We start from the raw sequence: 24,614 nt of genomic DNA, 5'->3' as shown, positions 1-24,614 counted from the left end.
TAATGATTTTTTGTTATCCATATTTTAATGGCCATATGGCCATAAAACAACAATTATCTGAAGATGAGCTCGGATCTCTACTAAACAGCCACAAATTTAAGAAATTATTTATTATAATAATCTTGTTTCGGGTTGTATAGCTGTACATGGACGTGAGTCGTTTCACGGATTCAGATCATAGATTACCCAAATGGACAAAAATGGACGATGCACTAATAGATAATGCTGATCAGGGAAATTAATTATGCAATGAACATGATATGGCGACGGCTGTCCGTATAGTGATAATTAATTTTGTTTCTGATTATCTTTGATGTATAGATAACATGACGCGACACTGAGCTGCATGATCAAATTCACCTGTGTTCTGTGTGTTTGTAAATTATACTGTTTCATTGAAAGGATTTTAGTCCTTTTAATAGTTTTAATTTTTAAGAATAATTCTGCTCGGATTTCGTAAGGCCTATAGCTCCCTCTAACTATATTCTTTTTTATGCATGTCACTCCAAATACAGTTTAATTACAGCTTTAAACAAAAATGATATGGAGGGAATCTAACTTTTTCCTGAGGGACAATTAAGCTGAAGCAAGTAATAATCGGAAATGAATATAAATTATTTAATTTACTAATTATTAAACATCTAGATAAAAATATGATTTTTTTTTTTTTACTAAATTATCATTTTTGGAGAAATCGGAATCACTACGTACGTGTTGCATTATTGATAGAAAAATTCTAATCAATTATATATAAACGAGTGTTGACCGCTCATTTGTGTCCTAGAAGCTACCTTTAACATTTAATAAAAAATGTAAGGGCATTGCAATTTCAGAGATTATTACCTATTTCCTTTCCCCATTTCCCGCTGTTTTCTGCCTGCGTGGCCTCACATAAAAAAAACAGGTTTCAAAATAATGATAATGATAACCACGGTTTTCCCTCCTCAAAACTGAGGTAAAGGACTATATGCCCTAAATATCGTCAAATCGTTAGCGCACCGGTTCCCACGGCGCCCCAATCGCACTCAACTGTTTTTTTGTGTGAACCGATTCCTGGTGCGAGTTTGCCATTTGGTTTGCGGATTACTGCTTGGTTGGCGTCGATTCCCCCCGTAATAAATGCTTTTGATACGCCAACACACTGATAAGCGATGTCCCTCAGGCCATGGGCATACTTCACTGACCACGAAACGGTCAAGCTAGTCCACACAAACCCCAAAACTTACGCGTGAGTTTTGTACTAGATACAATAAACGTGCCCCGCAGACCAGCAACATGAAAAGCTGCGCGCGCATCAATATCCTATCGCCATTTTGGATTCCACGTCTGTTTTCTAAGCCGTTAATTCCGCGTTGCATTTTTCGTCTTTGCGGCTCTCCGTGCTCGAAAATCTCCCGAATTTGACCGTCAGCGGCCAGGTAAGAATACACCCTCTCGGGTTTGAGTATTCCCGCGACTTAGTTTGGGGAATGGGAAAATATTTTGCGTTGGAAAGAGTTTCGATGTGCCGTTCGTTCGTCGTAGCCATGCATTGACAATAGTGTCACTAGTATTATTATTCTTTACGACCCAAAAGTTAACGGTGTAAAGTTCCTGGTACTAGGAGTGGATTGTGTACATAAGCAAAACGATTCCAACATCTTTGAAACAACTGTGAATATTGCTATGTGTAATGTATCATGGGTTGTGACTTGTCCATGTTGTGTGTCAGTTATCTCGTTGGAGAGCTTGGATTACCGTAACATTAAAGTAACAATGTCGACATTGATGTTTACGCATTGAAAGCCACACTGCAGGAAGTTGAAGCAATGAAAAGGAAATTCGTCCTTGCAAAAATGTCCGTGCGTGTATGGCGTATGCAGATTATAGCCTGCACGTACATGTACATAATATGGAGGGGTGTGTGTGTGTGCTTACGGGTTGTGTAACTCATGGCGCATCGACTAAATCCTAGACGTGACCAAAAGGGAGTTTGGCTTGGGTTGGGACTGCATGGACCGGTTGGTGGTTGTTGAAGTGCCCTTAGCCTTAACGACTGTGTGCATGTGATGTGTTCTGGATTTGTCTCGTCAATCCGCACTAGTGATTGAAAGCGTATGTGAGTCGTTATTGATACGATGTAGAATTGTTGACTTATATGTGGCAAACTTTACCTTTGTATTTACTATTTACAACAAATTCACCGTCGGTTTTTCTCGCTATCAAATTACGCTTGATGATTTACGGGAAGTAATTTGCTTGTTGATTGGTGTTTCCGTAGGGATATGCGTACGTGCTGCCGTATTCAGCTCGTAGAATCTGGCATCTTTAGATACATATTTCCGGCGTTCGGCGTTCAAGGATATTTGGTTAATTATCGTCTCATTTCTTATTTCATAACTATATAGTTATAACAGATGTTATATTTGCGTTATAGTATTTGTTACAGTATTCGTTTTAAATGAAAACAGTATTCGGTTTTAACTTTATATGACAACAGTTACTGGCTCATATCATGCATGGTTTACGTCGAGGCGTGCTTTATGATAGGGGAGTCACTATGATGACTAGCTGCATATGTGGGCTGAAAAAAGCCATTCGTTCACAGTTTACAATTAACCAATGCATGACATTGGCCGAAATTGTGAATTATGTGATGACTGATGATACAAGTGTGTGTGGGGGAATTATGTGAAGTAATTTGATGTAATTACCAAAAAACAAAACACCCCAAAAAACATTTTTGTTTCAGTCAAATTTAAAAGATAGGCAAATTTATGATGGGTCGAACTTATATCAAAACGACAAAAGAAAATGCACCGTAATGTGATAAAAATTAAGACAATCAAATTGGGAAAATTAATGAGTTTGCGAATTGGACAGACAGACACAGTTATAGTTTTAGTTTTTAATATAAACGTTGTGTAAATCACAAAGGTCAGGTTTACCCTTTTGGCTTTTCGTATCACGGGTTTCTTATAATTATGTTTACGTTAGACCTTGCTAAATATAAGTATAAGCTGACGGCCACAAATTCACAAGTTATAGCTGATAATGTTAAACATTTAAAAATACTTATTATAAGATGGAATTTCGCGTCGGGGTGATATAAATCAAATTAGGTTTAAAAAACGTCGGTGAAGGGCAAAACCTAATTTGAAAAATACGTATGTTCAACTTCAAAGCTATTTTTCATCTTTTTTTTAAATTTCAGTCAAAGCTTAAAACGAATCAAAATTATTAAAGAAAATTTATATTTAGAAAAATCCAAAGATCAGATAATTACGGACTTAATGTGGTAAATTGAAGGGCTGACACGGAGAGCATGTCAAACAGATTATCACTTTTCAAATAAGTGAAGACATGAAATAGATCGTGACATGCAAAAGTACGCAATGAGGAAGTTCCAATTATTTAAATCGATGTTTTGAAAAGCGCCAGCTTTATGCCTATATAATGCTTTCAATGGGTATATTATACAGAATCGTCTAATCCTCAAGAGAATTACACCTATTGCTCAGTACGTGCGTGTACTGTCAATATACATGTACATGTACATGTACATTCTCTTGATTGTTGTTACATGTGCACTGTTGTGCTATTACGTAACATGTTTGATAGATCAGCATGATCTCTTATAAGATATCCTTCATGATGCATGAGGTTGCATTATCGTCATGATATTGGCATGATATTGGCATGATATTGGCTATTGTAATGAACAATGAAATTTCTCGTTTTTAAATTTTAACAACACATCCGCTCAGAAAAAAAATATTGATTTATTTAATAAAATAAAATGCATAGTTTGGTATATAAAGTTTAATTAAAACTAACGTTGGATTGTTTTACTTATTTTTGAGAGATCGAAATTCCGAAATTTAAATATCGGTTAATTTCAAATCAGACCAGACAATTATACTCTTTAGATGTGAAAATCCGACCGAACAAAAATGTATATCGGCACTGTGGTGACTGAAATCCACATAATTATTTATAAAAATATGGGAAGTTTAATCACGTTTTTAGCTTTTCACTTCCACTGAATGACGTTTTATTGAGATGAAATCAACAACAAATTAATTGTACTGCTCTCAACAGTTGAAAGATAAAGAAACAAAGAACACTTGATTGATTCTGGGATTAAAAAAATAAACCAAAAAGCCACTTACATTTGCTTATTTCCATCGGTATCCCCCCCAAAAAACCCCCCTAAACTTTAACATAACACACAAGTTAATCACGTATAGGCCTATATGTTACACTTGAAGTACAGACTTCATATGAGATGTCACGCCAAAATAGCGGTCTAACGTTAATTTAGCTGAAATTAATTAAGATAAGTGTTTAATTCGTTACTTTTTTTAAATTTATTAAAACTAAATTGACCTTGTAGAGATCGGTCACTGATACTAGCCCACTTTATCAAAATGGGATTTAGTTTTGCTGCGTGTTGTTACTTCCTTATCGGACCAGGAGGATCCATCAAAATTAGAATTTATCTTCCTTGATTTATCTTAAATTTGAAATCAATCTTTAAACAGTTGATGCTCTTTGAAGTGGCCATTATTACCAGGAATAGTTGAACTTTGTATATTCTGTAAACTTCCTCTAACCAAACATTTTCGTCATGGAAAAAATTATTGTATTAAAAACAGCTACAAAATATAATTGAGGCATTACTCACTAAAAGTGAACTATTTCAGGAATGAAACATAGCCCATTTCTTTTGTTTGCTCTCCAATGCTTTCAAAACTTTTATCGAGGAAATATAGTGGTTTCACATATTTCTATCAAAACTAATACAATTTGGCGTGTTGTATGAACTTTCTGTACAATGACGGTGTACTCTAGCTTGTTCATATAAAAACTCTAAATTAACCTTTTGTGCTACTACATGCCAGCGGCATAATTTCACGATTTCACATGATTCATGACCAAATGCTGAACGGCAACAGCAAACCGAAAGCAATTTGTCAGCCGTGTCGAAACAACCAACTACCGTCAAACGACGGCTCACATTGTTCAAGATAGGCCTTATACCGGTACGCCTGATATCTCACAAATTCAGCCTAAAGGCAAAACGTACACGCACACACAAACAATTGAAAATCTCTGGCAACTTCTTTGTTGATTTTAAAGCAAGCGAGTATTACAGCGAAGAGGTCATCACATCAGTTGGGATAGATATTGCTGTGGATGTTTTGTTCACGCACACACACACACTGTGGCGTTCTTGCAATCAGTGCGCTCAAGTTCCACACAAATTTGATCCTTGACCCGAACGTTCAACTATACGTACTCGGAGTTACTGAAAAAAAGGTGGTTGTCTGAAGGCAGGCTATCGTTAAGCGTTATAGAGGCCATACCATGTTGCCAAACGCTAGACTATAGCGCACAAAACTCAAGTTAGATGTCTTCGTGTATACACAAATCATAATACAAAATGTACGTGGTCTCATGTCATCCTCCACTGAGACTATAATGTTGACTTTGGCACATATCGTATTGTGTGAACAAGTGGCGTCTCCCAGTTGAATACAATTAAGCAAATCAATATCCTCAAATCTTCAGGATATTAAAGGGGACGTGCAATCTCTTGCAGCGATTGTGTTTTTAAAAGAAAAAAAAAAGTCTAGTCCGTGTGAAGAGTTGTGCGTAACACCTGTTTAACAAATGGGGGACTCGAACGTAAACTCCAGGGAATGTACTTGTCGCCATAGGCGTCGCGAGGGGGGGGGGGGGGCAAGGGGGGGGGCGCTTGCCCCCTCCCCCCTGGAAAATCCAAAAAAAAAAAAAAAAGGAAGAAAAAAAAGAGAAAAAAGAAAAGAAAAGAAAAAGAGGCGCGAAGTTATAGTGGTGTAAATTTATTGGGTTGGGGGGGGGCGAAATGTCCCTGCCCCCTTCTAAAACTGATAATTCGAGAAAATGTTGAGAAATACAGGATTTTTTTGGGTTAAAAATTTGTTTTGCCCCACTCTAGAAAAAATCCTGGCGACGCCCATGCTTGTCGCACTTGTTTTCCTTATTTGAAAAGCGTCCTAATATGCAACCGAGCAAACTGGTATTCTGTTTGTGGATTTAGCAATTCTCATATTAAAGAAAAGTTTCAAATTAGATTCCGAGAGGAATTGTCGAGAGAAACTATGTTACAGAGATCACCTTGTCTTTCTGCTATTTTTTTGCCATTTTGTTGTTGTTGCCATTTTACTTAATTCAAGGGCGAAGTTTGTTTACAGGATCCAGTACTCACTACGTTGACTCTCACGTGTTGGGATTAGAGCTGTCGTTTTACATGACTTGCGGCATAGAATCTGAACAATTGATGATCAAGTGGACCATGACCCTTGTTTTCAATACATGATATTTTGGACCCTCTTACCCCGGTGGTACTGATATTGTGTAATGGATGAAAACCTGGCACCAGTGCTATCATAATAAGTATGGCTCTTTTAACTGTAAGGGGAGCTATAGTGGGGAATTGGCAAGTAGCAGGCTATATATAGTGTGTGTCTTTGAATTCACCCATGCAGCAAGGGGTTTGGGGGCGGAGGATAGCCGTGGTGAATTTATTTTCCATTTGGTTGAACAGGTATAGCATCGCGTCCACAGTGGGCAGTAGCAGGTGACCTTTCCGCCCACCGACAATTTCTGGTTATTTTTAATAGGAGCTATCGATTCAAAATTCAGTGCGGCAACAATTCGTTCACTTTAAAGATTCCACATTTTGCATCCTGAATTGTTCAAATTTTAAGCTAAAGATCAAAAAAAAATTGCTATTAATCGTGACTATGCAGGTAAACAGGCCATAGTTTCATGTTCCCTTTCTTTAGCACATGATATTACTTGCATGGGTATACTTTCTCGATATATAATATTTGTCATCACACATGCCTTGTCCGTAATAACATCAATATATATGCTTTTCCCATTTTTATGGGTCAATGTAAACATTTTGGGAACTTTGTGTGCCCAAGTTGCAAGAACCATTATGCACTTTTAGGTCAAATATTCCGTAAAATGTTTTCGGGTTTAGCACTTCAATCAAAATCATTAGTTTGATCTGATGGTGGCGTTTAACTTGCCCTAGACTAGTTTCCTCCAGGGCAGAATTAATTCAGCCAGAAAATGGGGCGATTTACAATGAAGGGGAGCTGCAAAAAAGGCCCGTCGCCAGCCTTGAGCATCAGGAGGGGCCAAAGTACCAACCAGGGGGCCTACTACCATAAAAATACAAAAATACATATGTATGGGTTTTGCCGTTGGGGGGGGAGGGGATTGCTCGCCAAGGGGGGCCCGGCCCCACCAGCCCCCCCCCCCCTTAGTGACGGGCCTGAGGCCAATGCATGTAAGTTGCACTAATACTTGGTGAAATTCCAGATATTTTTTTTTCGAAGACACAAACGACCTTGGTTGGTACAAAATGATTGACTACGTTAACATCAGTTCTTCTTTTTTTTAGAAATAATTAATTTGTTTTAATTGTACATCTTTCGATCCAATTCAACTACATTTATTCCTATCAAAAGCAAGGTATAAAAGAACCATGAGAACAATAAGTTGCTATAATATGAAGAACATCAGTTCTTCATAAATACTCATATGCGTTGTTTCGTTATTCAACCTGTTCGACACTGAACATACTCATTTAGACCAGGTGTGCGCAAAGTAATTCGGGTTTGATTGCATCGTGGTTGTACCCAAAACGGAACTGCCTGTCATTTCATGCTAGCGATGAGTATTTTCTTTTTAGATATATACCTGTGATATAAACTTGTGGAGTACTGTGGCCTCGTGGTTAAGGGCACTGATTCGTGGTCTGTGGGTAAAGCTACAGGTTGTGGGTTCGAGTCCAGCCTGCGGCTATGGTGCGTGTGCCCTTGGGCAAGGCACTTTGTCACTCATTGCTTCTCTCCACCCAGGAGTAAATGGGTACCTGTGAGGGCAGGAATGGTTATTGTGATTGAATTAGCTTCCTTGCGCCTAACAGGCTGCATCGAGCTGTATACTCCCCAGGGAGCTGAGATGGTATTTTGAAAGTTTCATTGGCCCAATGAGCAGGGGTGATAATGATGTAGCGCCCTGAGCACCAGTCCTGGTGGATACGTACGCTTTATAAATATCCACTATTATTATAAGCCACATGTGAAAACATACTATAATGAATTGAAATCGATTTCACTTTGTGCAAAATCAAGTGTATACTAAGCTGCCTCTGACTGTGCGCGCACGCTGAATTGCGTTTATTTTCATGTCTTGTGAAGTCAACTTGCAAATCCCAACGTTTGCTTTTCTAAACTAGAAAATGCACGCGTGAATAATTATGAGCTGAAGAGCAATTTCATACAGTGCTGACGGTCTCACAGTACGGCAGATAGGTGTTGGGATTGTGCCTTTTAACAACAAGCAATGGAAACCATTTTGAAATTTTTGCTTGTTATTCTACCTATATTTTTTTCAATGGAAAAATCTGCGATGGCCCTATAGGCAAATATGTTTCTCATGACATACTATGGCTGTGTCAGCCCCTGTGTGCCAAATTCCATGCTTGTATCATCAAAGGCACAATTCCCTCAAATCTTTCCCTATCTGCCCCACTATTTGCATGACATAAGACAGAGAAAAACTTATTAAGTAGAAAGTATTTTAGTTTACACTGGCTTTCCGTCTTTTCAACAGAACTATACTTTCAGTGAACCGTGAAATTAACTTTGCTGACATTTATTTTTTTGCTATGTACACAACACATGTACATTCACTTCGACACTACTTAAAATGTGTTGGTGTACATGTATGGTGTTACGATTCACAAATGGAGAACACATTAAAGATCGTTCAGTCCTCGGTCCTCGATCGTACGGTTATGTGCTTAGTCTTTGGGAGAGTATTATATTACAGGGACAAAGGAAAACACAAAGCATTGTCCTCGGGCGTATAGAAAAACACGACTGTGTGTTTCAGATGTGCATTACATTGTATAGTGTACCCTTTACGTACAGATATTACATTGGCAATGCACGCTAACGAATTAGTTCAAGTGCCAATGAGCTCTTTAAATCAAAAAAGCAATTTCAATGAGATTTCGTTTTTAGTGTAAGTTACCACCTGCTTCTTTATGGGAATTGATTTCATTTTTGACAAGAACAGTACCGTCGAATTAAGATAGTGAAAGTCCCTTTAATGGGATGTTCTGTTTGTCGTATTAGGCGCCAGTCGGGCCATTTCAAGTCTATCCTACACCATTAAACTAATTGGTACACGGTATAAGACTAAGTGTCCACGATATTACACTTTATAATATTAGTCCCGAACGGCATCAAACAAGATATAAACGTTGCTAAATTTGGTGGGTTTTGGATTGGCAAATGCCTACTGAATGTACACCTGTACTTGGCACGATGGCGCTACTAGCACTAGACAACAACGCTGTAAAGCCTAAAGCGAATTCTATTGTCTGATTTTTCTTAAGGTAAAGTAACCGCCAGCCAGTGTACTATCAACGCCATTGCTGTTTTTAAGGATGGCGTCATTGTGACCGCACGGCGTATACGCCTCCCTGGTCACAAATACACAACACCCGGATTTGTACTCAACAAGGAGCCTTTGATAGTGCGGTCTGCATTGTGTGAAATACAAAATTGTACAAAAGTACTATTCCATGGTTGTGATTGAAATTTTGTTTGCAGTCAGGTCAAATGGACTTGCAGACATTTCATATAAAAAAGAATGCATTTGTCTGCGGGAACAGTATATCACGCTTGCGTTAGTCAATACAGTCATGTTCAGCATTACTGTTGCGATATGATTATGTGCTTTTCCAATTAATGTGTAAATTCATACATTATCAACAAAATTAATGTGAAGGCAGAAATCGTTATATTCAATACATATTGTGAAAGTATTCCATTCTTATTATTGTTGTACATGTTGTATTCTATTTTTGCATGATTATTTCATCTGGCACATATGGGCTATGTGCATTTCACATCAAAATGTTAGGATATATAATCATACAAATTATATAACGGATATATGTTTTCCAAACCGAACGCGAATTCTGTACCCGCACCAGTTCAGATGGTCCGATGCCTTTGTTTTCCGTTCATGTAACTCCATTTGTTTACACGTACTTCCTCACACGCATCCCCGCTTGGTTGACAGATGTAACATTCGCCATTTCGTTGTTTCGTTTTCAGTCTCCTTGTGTAGGGTGTCCCGCCATGGAGGCGGTACCAGATCCGATCCTGCGGACCCTACCACGCGAACTAGAGTTTAGGGAATCTTCCATGTTTCCCGAACACATAGGTAAGATAGACTTGTAGTCCTTTCAACGATACGCACATTCCTCCGGGAACAAAAAATGTTGTTTTTAAGAAATTGCTTTATAAGCTTGATTGGAGGGACGGGGGGAAGGATAATAACAACGCTTACATTATCGGATATGTGGCCTTACAAATTATGATTGCATTTTAATACACATAATTTATGTCAAACGGAATTGAAAGAAAATGAAGTTCTTTTAGAATTTATAAATCTGATTTTAGATTGAGCTTTGAAATATTAGTTCGGGTGGAACTATCCAACGAATTCTAATAACAGGCTGGTATTCAAATCAAACTGTATTATTCAGTAAAAACAAAAGCGTATAAGGAACAATTAGAGTGAATTAATAATATGTGCAAACTATCTGATTGCACATTATCTAAAACTTTAAAATCGGTCCATAAGACACATTTGGGGGCGCGGTATGATTTTATCCATGTTTCTCTTTCTTCTCTGCAGGTGTTTGGGCCAAGAGAACTATCAAGAGAGGAACAGTGTTTGGTCCATTTGAAGGAGAAAAGAAGAGACTTCAAGACGTGGAGGATGATACTTTTAGCTGGGAGGTACGGTTGGATATTTGAATTCGAATACAATGAAAATTGTTACATTAAAAATGTAAAATAAAGTTAAAATGAAATTGAAATTAGTCATTCGAATCTTAACAGTTTCTTGGTTTCCAAACACGGCGACATATTGGTTTTATAATACAACTAGTTTTAAGCATGGTTATTTATTGTTCAACATAAACCAAATTCCTCGTAAATCATTCGGGTGAAATTGAAACCATCGTCGTTTGTTTTATTTCGTTTATATAACAAAGTGAAGGTACATTTATCAGGAATACACAAACACGTTTTCTATTATAAGCGATGTCGAACACGGAATAAATCTTTCCACATGTGTCTTTGCAAAATACATTTGATAACAGTTTCGTTAAGTCTGTGCTTCTCTATTTATGCTCGTGAATTTGCTTAAGAAGACCTAAACATTCAGAGCTGAGGCAAAGGTCAAGAAGCTGTTAGCAGATAAAGTTGCTTGGCACTAAAACTAAACAAAACTAGAGCTTCGCGTTTGTTGAGTTACAAACGCAGAGTGGTCGGGCGGACAGCCTGTCCATTATACACTGCCCAGTTACATATGTTTATGTAGAGCAAAAGATCACGAAATTTAATCCCTCTCAGTACAATCAATTATTTTGTTACAAAAATGTGTCTTTAAAGGTGTGATAATTTTCAGTAAACATTCTTTGTGCGCATAAATATTAGTTCTAGTTTGATGACGTCATCAGTCAAAAAGTGAATACTAATAAAGTTTGGAGAGGATAAATTTTCATTGTTTAGTTAAAATAACGTATGAAAATATGGGAAATATAATTGTATGCATTAATAACACCTAACTTCCGGTTTGATGACGTATTAATAACACCTAACTTACGATTTAATGACGTCACAGCATAAGAGATCCAAAGGTGAACATTGCAATGGATATCATTATTTGGACTACGAAGACATGACAGGGATCAAATGATAGAATTAAATTAAAAATATGATACTTTTCAAATTTTCCTTAAAGTAACTTCTGGTCTGATGACGTCATGCATTTGAAACCTTGCCAAATTATCTGTGGTTACCAGAGAATATCAAGGGGCGATTTGGTAATATGTGGACGGATGGTTTTAAAATTAAAGAAAGCAAACTCTATATTATGTGCCGCTAGGGAGCGCCCTTTCAGATGATGACGTCATCACACTGTTTTTTGTGTGTGGTATTCCTCACTTAACACTTTCATAATTTATATGTGTGTAGTAAAATGCTTCCGCTTTTAAGTTATTTTCGGATTTTATTGCACTTCCGGTAACACCGGAAGTGAAGGTCAAGCGGTTTTGTATCCGGGGACAAGAAATGTTTGGCACGGCATAGTCTACAACGTCACGAAAAAACGAACACGATACTCTATTTAGTTCAAAAGATATAGCGCAAACTATTTTGTCAAAATTTGGCCTTAAATCGCTTGCAATTTGATACCTGATGACGTCATGATGACGTAACAAAGATTATAACATCACACTAGGTTTTATGATCATAGCGTTCACATTTTTGGAAGAAATTGTGCTTTGTTTTTATTTCAGGCTAAAGTCTTTATTTTGAATTCACGTAACTTTGACCTTCCGGTAGACCCGGAAGTAAAGGTCAAGCGAGTTCACGTACGCGACAAAAAATGTTTATCAACTACTGGTCTATCTGATTACAAAGTTAGAACATAATTGGTTATTTTGTTTAAGAGTTATAGGTGAAAGTAATTGGCCACTTTTTCCTCTAAAATCGCTTCTAATTTGACACCCGATGACGTCATCGTAACGTCAGAGTAATATGCACCACTTGGGATGAGGGTCGATATATGTTGCAAGTCACAAGTTCATATCATAAACCGTCTAGGAGAAAACCCGCGGAGAAGTATTGTCCGGAATAAAAAGATGGAAAGAAAGAAGATTTATGCGAACAATTCCAGACAGTGGTCGGGTTGTGCCCGACCACTCCAAAACTCAAAAACCAGCCAAAAATAACGTCATGCGATGTAAATTGCTCCTGACTGATGTTCTGCTGATTTTTTTTGCTAAGCACATTGAAAAGTAAGATTTGTCTGCTTGCTCCATAAAATTACGTCCAGCTTTTCGGCGTAAATCATTGTTTAACAAATTCTCTTGGTTCTACGGCACTGGAGAGAACTCCTCATAAGCATAAAGCCGGATACTCAACTCTCCTAATTAAAACGTTTTGCTTTAATCGCTGAATTTGTGCAGCGAGGAAATATACTTTGACGCCATTGCTACCTATTGGTTGTTCTCTATCTAAAAACCTGCCAATTAATCGAAATAAATTCAAATTTGTTGTTGCATTTATATAATTTTGTTATAGCATAACTCACGAATCTTTACTACTTGTATTTAACAACGTTGTGTGGGTATGAATGATTATTTTGTAAAGATTGTACTTAAAATTAAGTGATTTTCTCTGACTGTGCCTCACATTACGCCAAACTCGAACTTATTTTTTAGTTTATTGAAACATTGTAGCTCAAAAATATATTGGAACAAAAATCACTTGAATAGAAATATCCTAAGCTATTGTAAATTGAGTAATACGGTGATAATTTAGAGCCTTGTACTTGTTCGCAAGAATTGAAGGTATAAACTGTTAAAGTATCAACACGTATATTTTTGGTATACCTAATACTAGATTCGTGGTCCCAAAGGGCGTCGTCTGTATTGCATCGATGCAGCTGATCCCAACAAGGGTAACTGGTTGCGTTATGTAAAGAGCGCTCGATATTACGAAGAACAGAACATCCTGGCCGCACAAGAAAAGAAAAGCATCTTCTACAAAGCTATGAGGGTAAGACGCCGCTGGTTATTTTCTTACTTCAATGTCCTTTTATTATATTTCAATATTCCTTTATTTGTTCACCTTACGTCCACAGTATATCCGCAATATTCATCTCTTCTTTTGTGGTTAGTGGTAATATTAGATATTCTCTTTCAATTTTGGAAAGAATCGGTCGACGCGATCTCCTCAGTATGACCGTAGGCCTTTTGGTATAAAAAGATTTCGAATTTCCTGCCTTTTCAAGAAAAGGTTATCCCATCCTCCAACACAAGTCTCTGTGATAGAATTGAGTGATGACGATTTAGTCGATAGGCCGTAGTCAATGTTTCCCCGAGAAAACATCCGCATGATGAACAAAATCGACTCAAAATTAAATCATGATAAAGTCACGATATTTGTCAAAACCAAGGCAACTCCGATGTTATTGTCAAATCATTGTAGCTTTATACTTTCAGATGTCTCCATAAAGACAAAGATGTACTCTCTTCATGCTATGATCGAGCTTCGATCCGATTTTTGTTTCTTTAAACTTCGGGCAGTTCCATGGTGTTGCATGTACATTTTGGCTAATTAAATCGTGTGCATAAAAGTTTTAATCATAAAGTGGGTTTTAATTTTGATAAAACATACCAGTTACTTACAAGGATTAGAGAAAAATCCATCTGACGTTTTCCACAAGTGTGAAATCTCAGCTTTATAGCTGATTTCAGCTTTTTTGTTTTGGATTTCAGCTTTTTTCCCCTCACTTGCTGTGTACAAAAGTATAGGAGATTTCCAAAGTTCAGCTATTTTACACCTTTTTCAGCTGTTTTCAGCTATTTTTATCAGTGGTCATTCACACCCCTGGTTTTCGCTGAAGTAGACATTTTTTGTGAACTTATTAATAAATGCTGCAGTTATTAACAGCTGAACTGTTGAACTTAGTTAGAAAGAAACTATATTTCAATGAAATACAAATAATTAACTTCAAAATGATATATATGTTTCATTTGTGGCATTTAGATTTTATGAATATTTTTCTACTGAGATTTATAATTCCATGGAATTGCTCATATAAAGTTAAGTTTTGCATGAGACATCAAACGACTAACATTCCGTCCACTTTTATTAAATAAATAATCACTTTAGAAATTTCGTGGTTATTTTTGGGATGCGGACACCGAAAATATAATTTTCGTTTAAAGGATCCATGAAATATTTTTTTTCTGAAAAACACATTTTGTGCTACTTTCTACTCTTCTATAAATGTATGAAAACTATTTGACATCCCTTTTTGGTTTATGTTATTCAAAAGTGCACTTCTTTAAACTTTTAAAATTGTCTATGCTTTTTTGGACAACTGAGGGCGCTGTTGCCGTGATGTCATTTCAGGGAGACACTGTTCAGTTTAAGGTTTTTTAGTACAAATGTGAATTCCAAAATCTGCTCATTGATAACATTTATGAGAAAGGTTTGTTCATTGGCTTACCGCCATGTACTAACACAACAACAAATCATCGAAGAAAAGAACATTTTCAACAGCGAAATATCAAAAAATCTGGCAACTTTTTTGCTCAAAACCAATTGCAACATTGAGGTTTCTGCCTGGTAATCACGTTTTTGCTAATAAATAGGGAAATTTGCATTAGCATAAAAACCAAAAAGGCACCCAAATTCCCTTGAAAACGGCAAAATGAAAATCGAAAATAAGATTATATGGGACACAAAGGTGCATTTTCAAGAATTACATTAAAAAGAAATACATTTCATGGGCCCTTTAATATAAATCGTACGAGTTCAATATTTGTCGAGAGAAATGATGGAATTTATTAAAGAGCACCGGGAAATCAACTTTATACATTGCATGGACTTGCCTCTCTATCCGCAGGATATTCCCCCTGGCAATGAACTCTTGTGCTGGTTCTCGACGGGCTACGAACCTAAAGTCTCGCCACGTAAGGAAGCCAATGATGAAACCAGTGAGGAAACACGGCAAGGTACTGAATCAGAACCAGAAACAGAGCTTGAACCAGATCCAGAACCCGAACCACAACCAGAAAAGGAACCAGAACAGGAACCAAAGCTGGAGCAGAAGCAAGAACCAGATCCGGGACCAGAACCGAAACTTGAGCCGGAACCAAAGCCGGAAACAGTACCAGAACCGCAACTAGAGCCAGGACGGGAGCCGGAACCAGAACTGGAACGAGAACCAGAGCCAGAGCCAGAGCCTGAGGTTGGCCAGACTTCATCCTCACCTGGCAGCAACCCGCTGGCTATTGCACTGGGAGGAATCCAAATCACCAACGTGGTCTCACTAGCAAGCCCTGAGAATGTGGCAGAGTTCACTGCAGATAATGCAAATGGTACGATTGTATAGATTATGTAAAGATGTAGCCAAAGTCATCCCAAGTCAATGCCAAGTCAATCAGTTCAATCATATGTCAATCACATGTCAATCACATGTCAATCACATGTCAATCGTATGTCAGTCACAAGTCAATGACATGTCAATTACATGCCAATCGCAATGTCAATCACATGTCAATCACATGCCAATTACATGTTAACCAGTCTTGAGTCATGTCACAAGCTGTTCAAATGAACTGTCATTCATAAATACCTCAGACAGTTTAGCCATTCCTATTGGTCGAGAGCCCGTCACGTGGCCGGTATTAAACGGATGATAAAGACATGGCTAGCTGGTCTTAAACACTTTTCCAGTGTCACAATAAAATGTGGACTCCTAAAAATCCAGTGCCTCTTATCGTTTCATTGGTTGAACGTTCACAATCCTCACGTAGGCATGCGCAACACTACTAGGGAGTCAGAATTTTAAAGTTCTAAATTCAAAACGCAACGCGCCAGGTGCGTTCTGCGCGACATCGCGTAGAACATGATACGCGCGCGTCAATCTCCATAAAAGGGTTGTTTTCATCTTACTCGCCAGCTGAACACTCCATTATTTTGCAGGAGGGATGTTTCAAAAAGCATAAAGTGAATTTGTTGAACAAAATCGGGATGTTTTGAACGAATTATATGATTTTTTTTTACCGAAAAGGTATTTATGAATGGGAATAAATATGTACTCCGTCGGTATTTATCACTCTGTTTAATACCACTTAGAGTCTGGGTGCTGATAATTACCCTCGCCTCCGGCTCGGGTAATTATCAGCACCCAGACTCTAAGTGGTATTAAACAGAGTGATAAAAACCTCCGGAGCACACATTTATTCCCTTACAAAAGCATAGTTGTTATGGCCCGACCCGTGAATTGCCTTCTTACAGTTACAGCGCTGATATTTTTATTTGCAATCGTAGATCGGGAAACCTAAAAAAAAATACAGAATATAGGTTTTCCCAGCTATCTTTAAACGTTATTGATTCAAATTCATCAATTCTAATACCATCGATTTACTTCACTTTTAATATTTAATTTTGTCCCCGTTCGCTTAACTTCCATTCTAGTACCTACAAACATAGGTACACACACATTCATTATAGAGTATTCGATTTCGTCTCGTCTACAGCAAACGAAATATTGTAAAATTATTTTCAATATCGTCATACGTCTGTGTCTGCAGTAGATAGCAACATAAAATGTAGGCCGATATGGAAATGATTTTACACTTTTTTTTCTTTCCTTCTCGTTCATGTCGTTGCTCTTGATTTTGTTTCTTTTACGCTAGACGAATGTGTCAAAGTGAGCTTGTCGAAACAAAGAGCTTTACTTCACACCAGACTAATTCAATTAACAACACTATCATGATGGACAAAAGTCGACTTCCATTTTTGCATGCTGCCATTCGGCAACATATGCGACGCATTCAATCAATATTGACGAATATTCATGACCTATAGCGCTTAAATAGGTTAAACAAACTTTCAAATGGCTTGATAAACGAATAATTGGATCTTGCTAAACTCTTCAGTGAATTCAGAATTGGTGAACTAGAATTATTAACGTTCTAAAATAGTTGGGAAAACCTATATTAGCTCATTTTATTAACGAATAGGATTTTTTTTAATGCACGTTTGTATTTTCAGATGTAGTCTCGATTTTTTTTGGTGTACCAAAATTTGCCATTCACGAAAAAAATACTACATCGAATGAAAAATGGAGAAGAGATGTTAACGTTTTTTCCGGAGCTACGTTTCATGTAGGGAGTTTTAGCCTATGGTTTGTCTTTAAAACTTTATCAAGGAAAGTTCCATTGCCAGTGTGAATAATTGTTTCGATCCTTTGCTCACGCGGGTTCCAATCTTTGGAAAAAATTGTTTCTCGCCATGATTCATACTCTATCGGTATCAGAATTTAAAGTTAGCCCGCCTGTGGTCGAACGAGTGAGTGAGTGAGTTTTCCTGAAGACTTACTTGTTCCAGAATACCCAAAATATTTTGGTATAGTTATATTTAATTGTTTCGATTTTTCTGATTTGTTCTGATTGTATTGCACCATGAGCGTCTTTTTTGGCGGATACCGGCGCGTTATAAATGTCCATTATTAGTAGTATTTTTATTAATTAAATTGTGTTAGAGAAATTCTGATCCCAGACAGGACGTTCTCCAAGGAAACCACGACCAATAAGATAACATACTTGGCATTCCAAAAAAAAAAAGAGTCTACGGTTTGTAACTAACATCGTTCATTCTCAGCCTCGGCGTCTGACTGACATAATTTTTTTTCGCTTTCAGAATCGACAGAGGGCGCTATCCGAATGCCGGTCCTCGAAAAGATCAACAATCAACAGACACGAGACGTTGAGGACGCTACTCAGCATGGTCCCATCGACATACGGATCTCACCCACAAACCGTAGCTCATGCGGCTCGCCGCCTTTAATATCCCCGATGTTCAGCAATAACATTGGAGACGCACAGGTGGCTAAAGGCGTTGTGAAGGACCGTGAAGATGGGAACGGTTCAACTAAGAAACCCGTGGACGAAAACGGGAGAGTTGGTAAAGTAGTTGAAAGTGTGAGTTTATTGGGATATAACATAGGTGAAGAAGAGTCAAACAGTGCATCGTCCAATGGAGAGCCTTCACAGTTGGTTAAAATTGGAGAAAAAGATGATGAAGTTGGCATTAATGGCGGGAGAGAAGCTGAGAAAGAGGAAACCAAGACATTAGGTCAGTTACCTATGCCGACCATCGTCATGGCGACAAATGAGTCCTCAGAAGACATATTGTCCATTGGATGCTTTTTAAGAAATCCCAACCACATGGCGAAGAAGGTTGATTTCCTTCCCACCACCAAATACAAAAAGAACGTTATGAAATGCCTGACGTGTGGACAGCTCTTCCAGAACGTAGCCGATCTCAGAATTCATTTCGTTAACAATACAGGTGTGCCTGTTAAAAGGCGACGGAGGTTTAAAAAAGGAAGCAAAAAGGTAGTTAGTAAAAGTGTTATGACAACTAAGATCACGCCCGATAGGCCTACTGGGGAACAGACCAGTGCCAATGATAATGGCAAAGAGGTCGGTAACGATAACGAAGGGAATGGAGTGAATTCCATCATTCACGATAATGCGATGGAAATTCAAAATGCATGTACCAACGACGAATCTACAGCGTCGGAGGTCTTGCCCTCAGTACAACTCGATCCAGAACCGAGTACCTTGGAGGACCACATGAACCCAGAGGTGGTCGTACCAGCAGCACCCTTACCTAAAAAGCTTGTGTGTTCCTGTGAGTTCTGTGAGTTGACATTCGACAGTTTCAAGTCCCTTGATACCCACGTTCAGGCTCACTATACAGGCCAGCTGCCGTACAAGTGCAAAATGTGCAAGACGGAAACCAACACCCTGGCGTCCATTCACGCTCATATAATATCGCACCAAATGAGCGTCGAATCTCAGCCGAGCTGTGATCAAGTGACAGAGGTGGTCGACACGGAACCAGGTCACAACGTGGACCAAGGTTCCGAGGGGAGGATTGAGGAATTGCAGGGTCGACCATCTCGCCATTCCCAACGTATGCCCAGGCCGTTCGGCAGACGACGGCACTTTCAAAAACCTATAAAATCTCACCGCATGGCCAAACCGCAGGAAGTGGCAGGGATTTATGCAATCCCGCTCGAGGCATCCCAAGTCAAGATCAAAAAGGTGAAGGAAAAGAAACGGCACATCAATAGAATCTACCCGTGTAGCTTGTGCAAAAAGATGTTTGCATCATTACCTAATGTCTATCGACACAAGCGAGTCTTGCACGGAATTACTAACACCAGGAGGAGAAGTAGAATGAGATTGACACAGATTATTCAAGAAGGAGAACAGTCTCAGACGAATCCCGAATCTACCACAACGATGGTGGGTGATCAGAGAGGACCAGTACCTCAAATGCAAAACACTAGCCCTAGTGATGATTCGTCAACAGAGGGCGTTCTTGCCGTGCCTACTTATAGTCAGGTACCCTCTAACACGTTCGTAACTAACACACATTCACCTACAAATTTTTACGTCTTCGGCGGTACAAAGCGAGTGAGACCCATCCTGCCTGCACCAACCACGGTTGTGGGAACCAATAATCCTTTAGTAAGCATGCACACTGTGGTGTCAAAGGTGCCTCTCACTTCTTCATACCAGCAAAATGTGACTCCCGTCATGATCTCTACTTCTGGTTGTCCCAATGATGTCACTGATGACGCAACCAGGGAATTCGGAAAACAACCAGAGTATTCTCAGAGCCTGTCTTCTGCTAGCCAAGCCATCAGCATTAACTCCGTGAGTCAAATCAATGCAGAATCGGACCAAGTTGGACTTGAAGATCAAACACAGTCTGGTCCTAATATGCAAAGTTACCACTCCGCTGAACAGGTAGTCCAGGCTCCACACAAGTTGGTATCAAATTACGGAGAAAAGCCTGTAGCTATTAACGTTTCTGGATATTCGGGCATCGTACCAAAATACCAGACCACAGAGGATATCTACCAAGACATGAATATACGTCAGTTTTCTGTTGTCAGTCCGCAGTATGCCAATACGCCGTCAAATCAGAACTACCCTCCCACACAGACCGGTCCGTGTCCAAACACTTCATCCCCTAGTCCAAACGAGGGAACTCTTGCTTCGCATCAACAGCGTTCATTCCCGAAGGACAAAGTTTTTGCGCCTAAGCCGACCATCGGCAACCCGAGCGCGAAATCTCACAATCCGCTCCCTTTCATCCCGACAAAGGATCTGAAGGTAACGACACATACTTCCAGCATGGGAAATTTGGACACGTTTGGAGCAATGAACCTGGCTACCAAAAGGCCGTTTGCTCAACCTAGTGGCAACGAATCTGCTTTGGATTTAAGCCTTCCAAAGAGAATGCGACTCGACTCCAAAGAGGTTGCAACGATTCCTAAGAACCAACCTCCAGAACAAACAGTTCCTTTGGACCTTAGCAAGAAAGCGACAAGCATTCAAAGTAATTCTTTCTCTGCCAACGATGGTTTCAGAAACACAGGTGCGATGTCAACACAACTCCAGAGGACTTTAGATGTGGTGAATGCTCAGGCTGCCTTACAAGTTCAATCACGCAAATCAGATCGCAACAAATTACAGGTGGTTTCAGCTTCACCAGGGCATAGCCGCTACTCCATCGAAGCTGAAATTAAGCCAGCATCCATATCTGCGACGATGAAGAAATCAAGCATCTTATACCCATTACAGAAGAAGGCATTCTCGCCTCCAAACTTCACAGTAACACCAGTATCCCACGACGACAAGCAAACCTCATTCCAGGCCATTAACCCGAAGCAACCCCCATCTGTACCATCAACAATGTACAGTAAACGCCCTGCCTCGATTGAGCGTAGCCCCAGCAGTCGTCAAAGTGACGTCATCCAAAGTACAACTGTTGACAGTTCCATCCAGAAGACATTCAAAGACGAGAGTGATCTGCCCTTACTTGTAAGCAATAAGATAGACTTTGCATGTAATGTGTGTGGTGTAATCTTCCCTTCCATAGCGTCTATGAGCACACATGTCATTGAACACGCCCAAGATTGGCCCTACAAGTGCGAGTTCTGCGTTTGGCTCTTTCAGAGTCCAGAGAAACTTGCTGCCCACAGAACCCAACACCACCACGTCAAGAAGATGTACGCATGTGGTGTCTGCCGTAAAGACTTCGCCTACAAGTCTAATCTCCAAAAACACCAGGTGGACTGTCATGGACTAAAGGAATATGTCTACAGAGAGTTGAACCCAGGGGAGTTACGCCCGCTTAATTTCACGGACCCAAGAAGGGCTTGCCACTCCCAGGCCTCAGCCAGCACCCAAGTCCAGCAGCCAGCAAGGGTGTCGTTCATTGCTCAGGAAATGAGCAAACTCAGTCCTCTAAAAATAGGCAAATTGACGATTCCAGTCAAGACATCCTTGCTGGGAGCTTCACTCGTAAAGAGCAAAACTGTGTCCCGGAAACACGTTCCCCTTAATCCGCAGAGGCACCATCCTTTTGCTCACGCGCGCCAAATTGGGTACCTAAGTATGCTTGCTGACCCAAAGAATCAGGAACAGCTGAGCGGCACGTTGGTCAACAGGTGCACCAAGTGTGAGAAAGAGTTTGACAGTGTGGCTGATTTCCATAAGCACATAATGGAATGTGCTGCAAAACTACAGACGACTCAAGCCAGTGTCGAAGGACCAAAAGCAAATCAAGAAAGCAAGATACATGAAGCCCAGCCAGCACCATCAACACCGACAGAGAAAGTGTTGAATCCAAGCAGCCGCAAACCCAAACCTGAACCTAATCAACAAATGAAATCAAACGCCTCAGACAAGCCAAAGAGGGCAAAACCTGGCTTGAAGATCTACAACCCGATGAAATACTCCCGCCGGGAACCGGCAGCCAACATGGACGACATCCACACCTGTCAGGGCTGTGGGAAGAAATTCTACTTCATCAACAGGTTGGAGAGGCACATGAGGATGTGTCCCAATCGGGATAAAATTAAACTTACCCAGATCCTTCAAGTAAGACAGATGACAAAGCTTACTGAGGAGACTCTGCTCAATTACAAACACCAATGCCCCTTCTGCAAGCATCACTACACATACCTGAAGAGTTTGAAGAAACACGCATTGGTATGTCAGTTCCGTCCTGCAGATATTGTAGATCCATTGAAATATATCGAGGAAAACTCGAAAAACAGTACAGAAGTTTCCCGAAGTGGTCGTAACAAAGAAGAAGCTCCCATGTCAGTAAACGAAGGACATTCAGGTCCAAGAGCTAGTTTAGAGGCTTGTGCGGATGGCCCTCGAAAACAGGACAAAAGATCTAGTAAGGAGTCGATATGGAAATTGGAAGCAAATAACCAACAAGAATCAGAAGGAAACAGTGAACCAGCCCAGCGTTTTGCAGTTGTCGAAGGGGAAAGTTACACCGCACCAGGTAACCAACTGCGTCGCTCAACACCATCTTTCCAACTGCGGTTGAGACGTATGAGCGTTGGTTTAAAAAAGGGGGAGAAAACACATGCTGTTGCTCAGTGGAGCTTGGCTGCCCCCAAAAGCAGTGAAACAGCAAGTCCAGAGCAGGCTGCAGCTGACAGTTCAAGTCATGCTTTGAAGAAATACCCGATCAGGGAAAGGTGTCCCTCCATGACAATGGGTTACGGAGAATTATCTCATCTTTCAAATCAAATTAAGCGTCGTCGAGGGCGGAAAAAGACAGGAGGTCCGCTTAATCAAGTTGTAGGTGCTTCAAAAAAACGAGGACGAGGAAGGGGGAGAGGAAGAGGACGCGGTAGAGGCGGTAGAGGTGGTGGAGGCTATAGAGGAGCAAAAAAGCAGGGAGCTTTCGTGACAGAGTCTAGACGGATGGGAAGTGACAACGAAGAGGTAACAGACGAAGGACCATCGGCAAGAGGCAGAGGTGGGAGAGGTCGTGGAAGGGGGTCGTATAGGGGACGGGGTCGAGGACTTGTTAGGGGAAGGGGAAGGGGACGGGGACGAGGGAGGGGGCGTGGTAGAGGCGCAGGGAGAGGAGCAGGTGTAAATGGAACAGGTAGGATGCCTTTGGAAGCTAGACAGATGGGCGAGGAGGTGAATGCAGACAGTGATCACGTTAAATCGCACGAGCTGCTTGTTGACTACGCAAATTCCGGAGATGAACATCCACAAAACCAGTTGGAGACTGAGTCTACTATGAATGTAAGACAAGACAAGGATGAGACAGACGGGAAAAGGAGAGAACAAGATGGAGAATTGGTTGATAAGACGGCTAATCAGGATGATTCTGTTGTCAAATATCTTGAGGAGGACGAGGAACATTTGAAGCAGTCAGAAAATAAGCCAAAAGGTAGTGTTGACGCCACGCCCGTTTCTTCAGAAAACACAGAGTTCCAGTCACAGCAAGCATTTCAGTCGGGCCTCCCAGACAACAAGACGTTGACGGAAGAGGTAAAGGGTAGCGTAGACAAGACGGCAACTCTGGCAGATCCCATTTCAGCTATCATGAGAAAGGCTGATGGCGTACTTCAAGACGTCACTGGTATCCACCTTGGAGATATTGCACGGAGCGAGGGAAATAGTTCGGGACCGGTTGGAACTGTTCGACTGCAGGAGAGTGACGCAAACACGACACTGACGTTGGTCGTTGAATTGCGCGGCTAGTCAATTTTGGAGGTTTTTGAAATGCTGTCCTTGTGACGACTTCGGCTTCAACTCTGGCTATAGAGTGTAATTTCGGAGCGAAGCAAGTGACATTCTTCATACCTTTGGCTTCATTCTGTTTGATTTGATATTCCAAAAGTAGATCCTGTATTCAGCCACAGTCATCTAAGGCAGGATTTTAAACTCTCCCAAGCCGGACACGAAACGAAAACCGAGATTTCGAAAATGTCAAATGCAAATCTTGTGAGTCAGATAAATAAAGCATCCCACCAGGGCCCAATTTCACGGCGCTGCTTAGCACAAAAATAGTCTAGCTTATAAAAGCAGGTAACCATCCAAAACTCCACGTGAT

The 24,614-nt window shown here is 40.0% G+C and overlaps 1 protein-coding gene across 3 annotated transcripts; it reads left to right on the top strand.

The window, feature by feature from the left end:
* The first annotated feature begins 1,254 nt into the window (after positions 1-1,254).
* LOC119744256 (PR domain zinc finger protein 2-like) lies at positions 1,255-24,571 on the top strand. 3 transcript variants are annotated; one of them, XM_038220113.1, is made up of 6 exons: positions 1,255-1,418; positions 10,176-10,284; positions 10,762-10,865; positions 13,539-13,694; positions 15,553-16,027; positions 18,357-24,571. In XM_038220113.1, exons 2-6 carry the CDS (start codon positions 10,200-10,202, stop codon positions 24,260-24,262), a joined length of 6,726 nt encoding a protein of 2,241 aa, XP_038076041.1. In that variant the 5' UTR covers positions 1,255-1,418; positions 10,176-10,199; the 3' UTR covers positions 24,263-24,571. The 3 variants fall into 3 exon arrangements, with proteins under 3 accessions (XP_038076041.1, XP_038076043.1, XP_038076042.1); XM_038220115.1 differs by lacking the exon at positions 1,255-1,418 and adding an exon at positions 1,955-2,098; XM_038220114.1 differs by lacking the exon at positions 1,255-1,418 and adding an exon at positions 1,971-2,094.
* The last annotated feature ends 43 nt before the right edge of the window (positions 24,572-24,614 follow it).

This window comes from Patiria miniata, unplaced genomic scaffold, assembly GCF_015706575.1.
Source record: "Patiria miniata isolate m_02_andy unplaced genomic scaffold, ASM1570657v1 HiC_scaffold_7, whole genome shotgun sequence".
Taxonomy (NCBI): domain Eukaryota; kingdom Metazoa; phylum Echinodermata; class Asteroidea; order Valvatida; family Asterinidae; genus Patiria; species Patiria miniata.
This window is presented reverse-complemented; position numbering and strand designations above follow the sequence as displayed.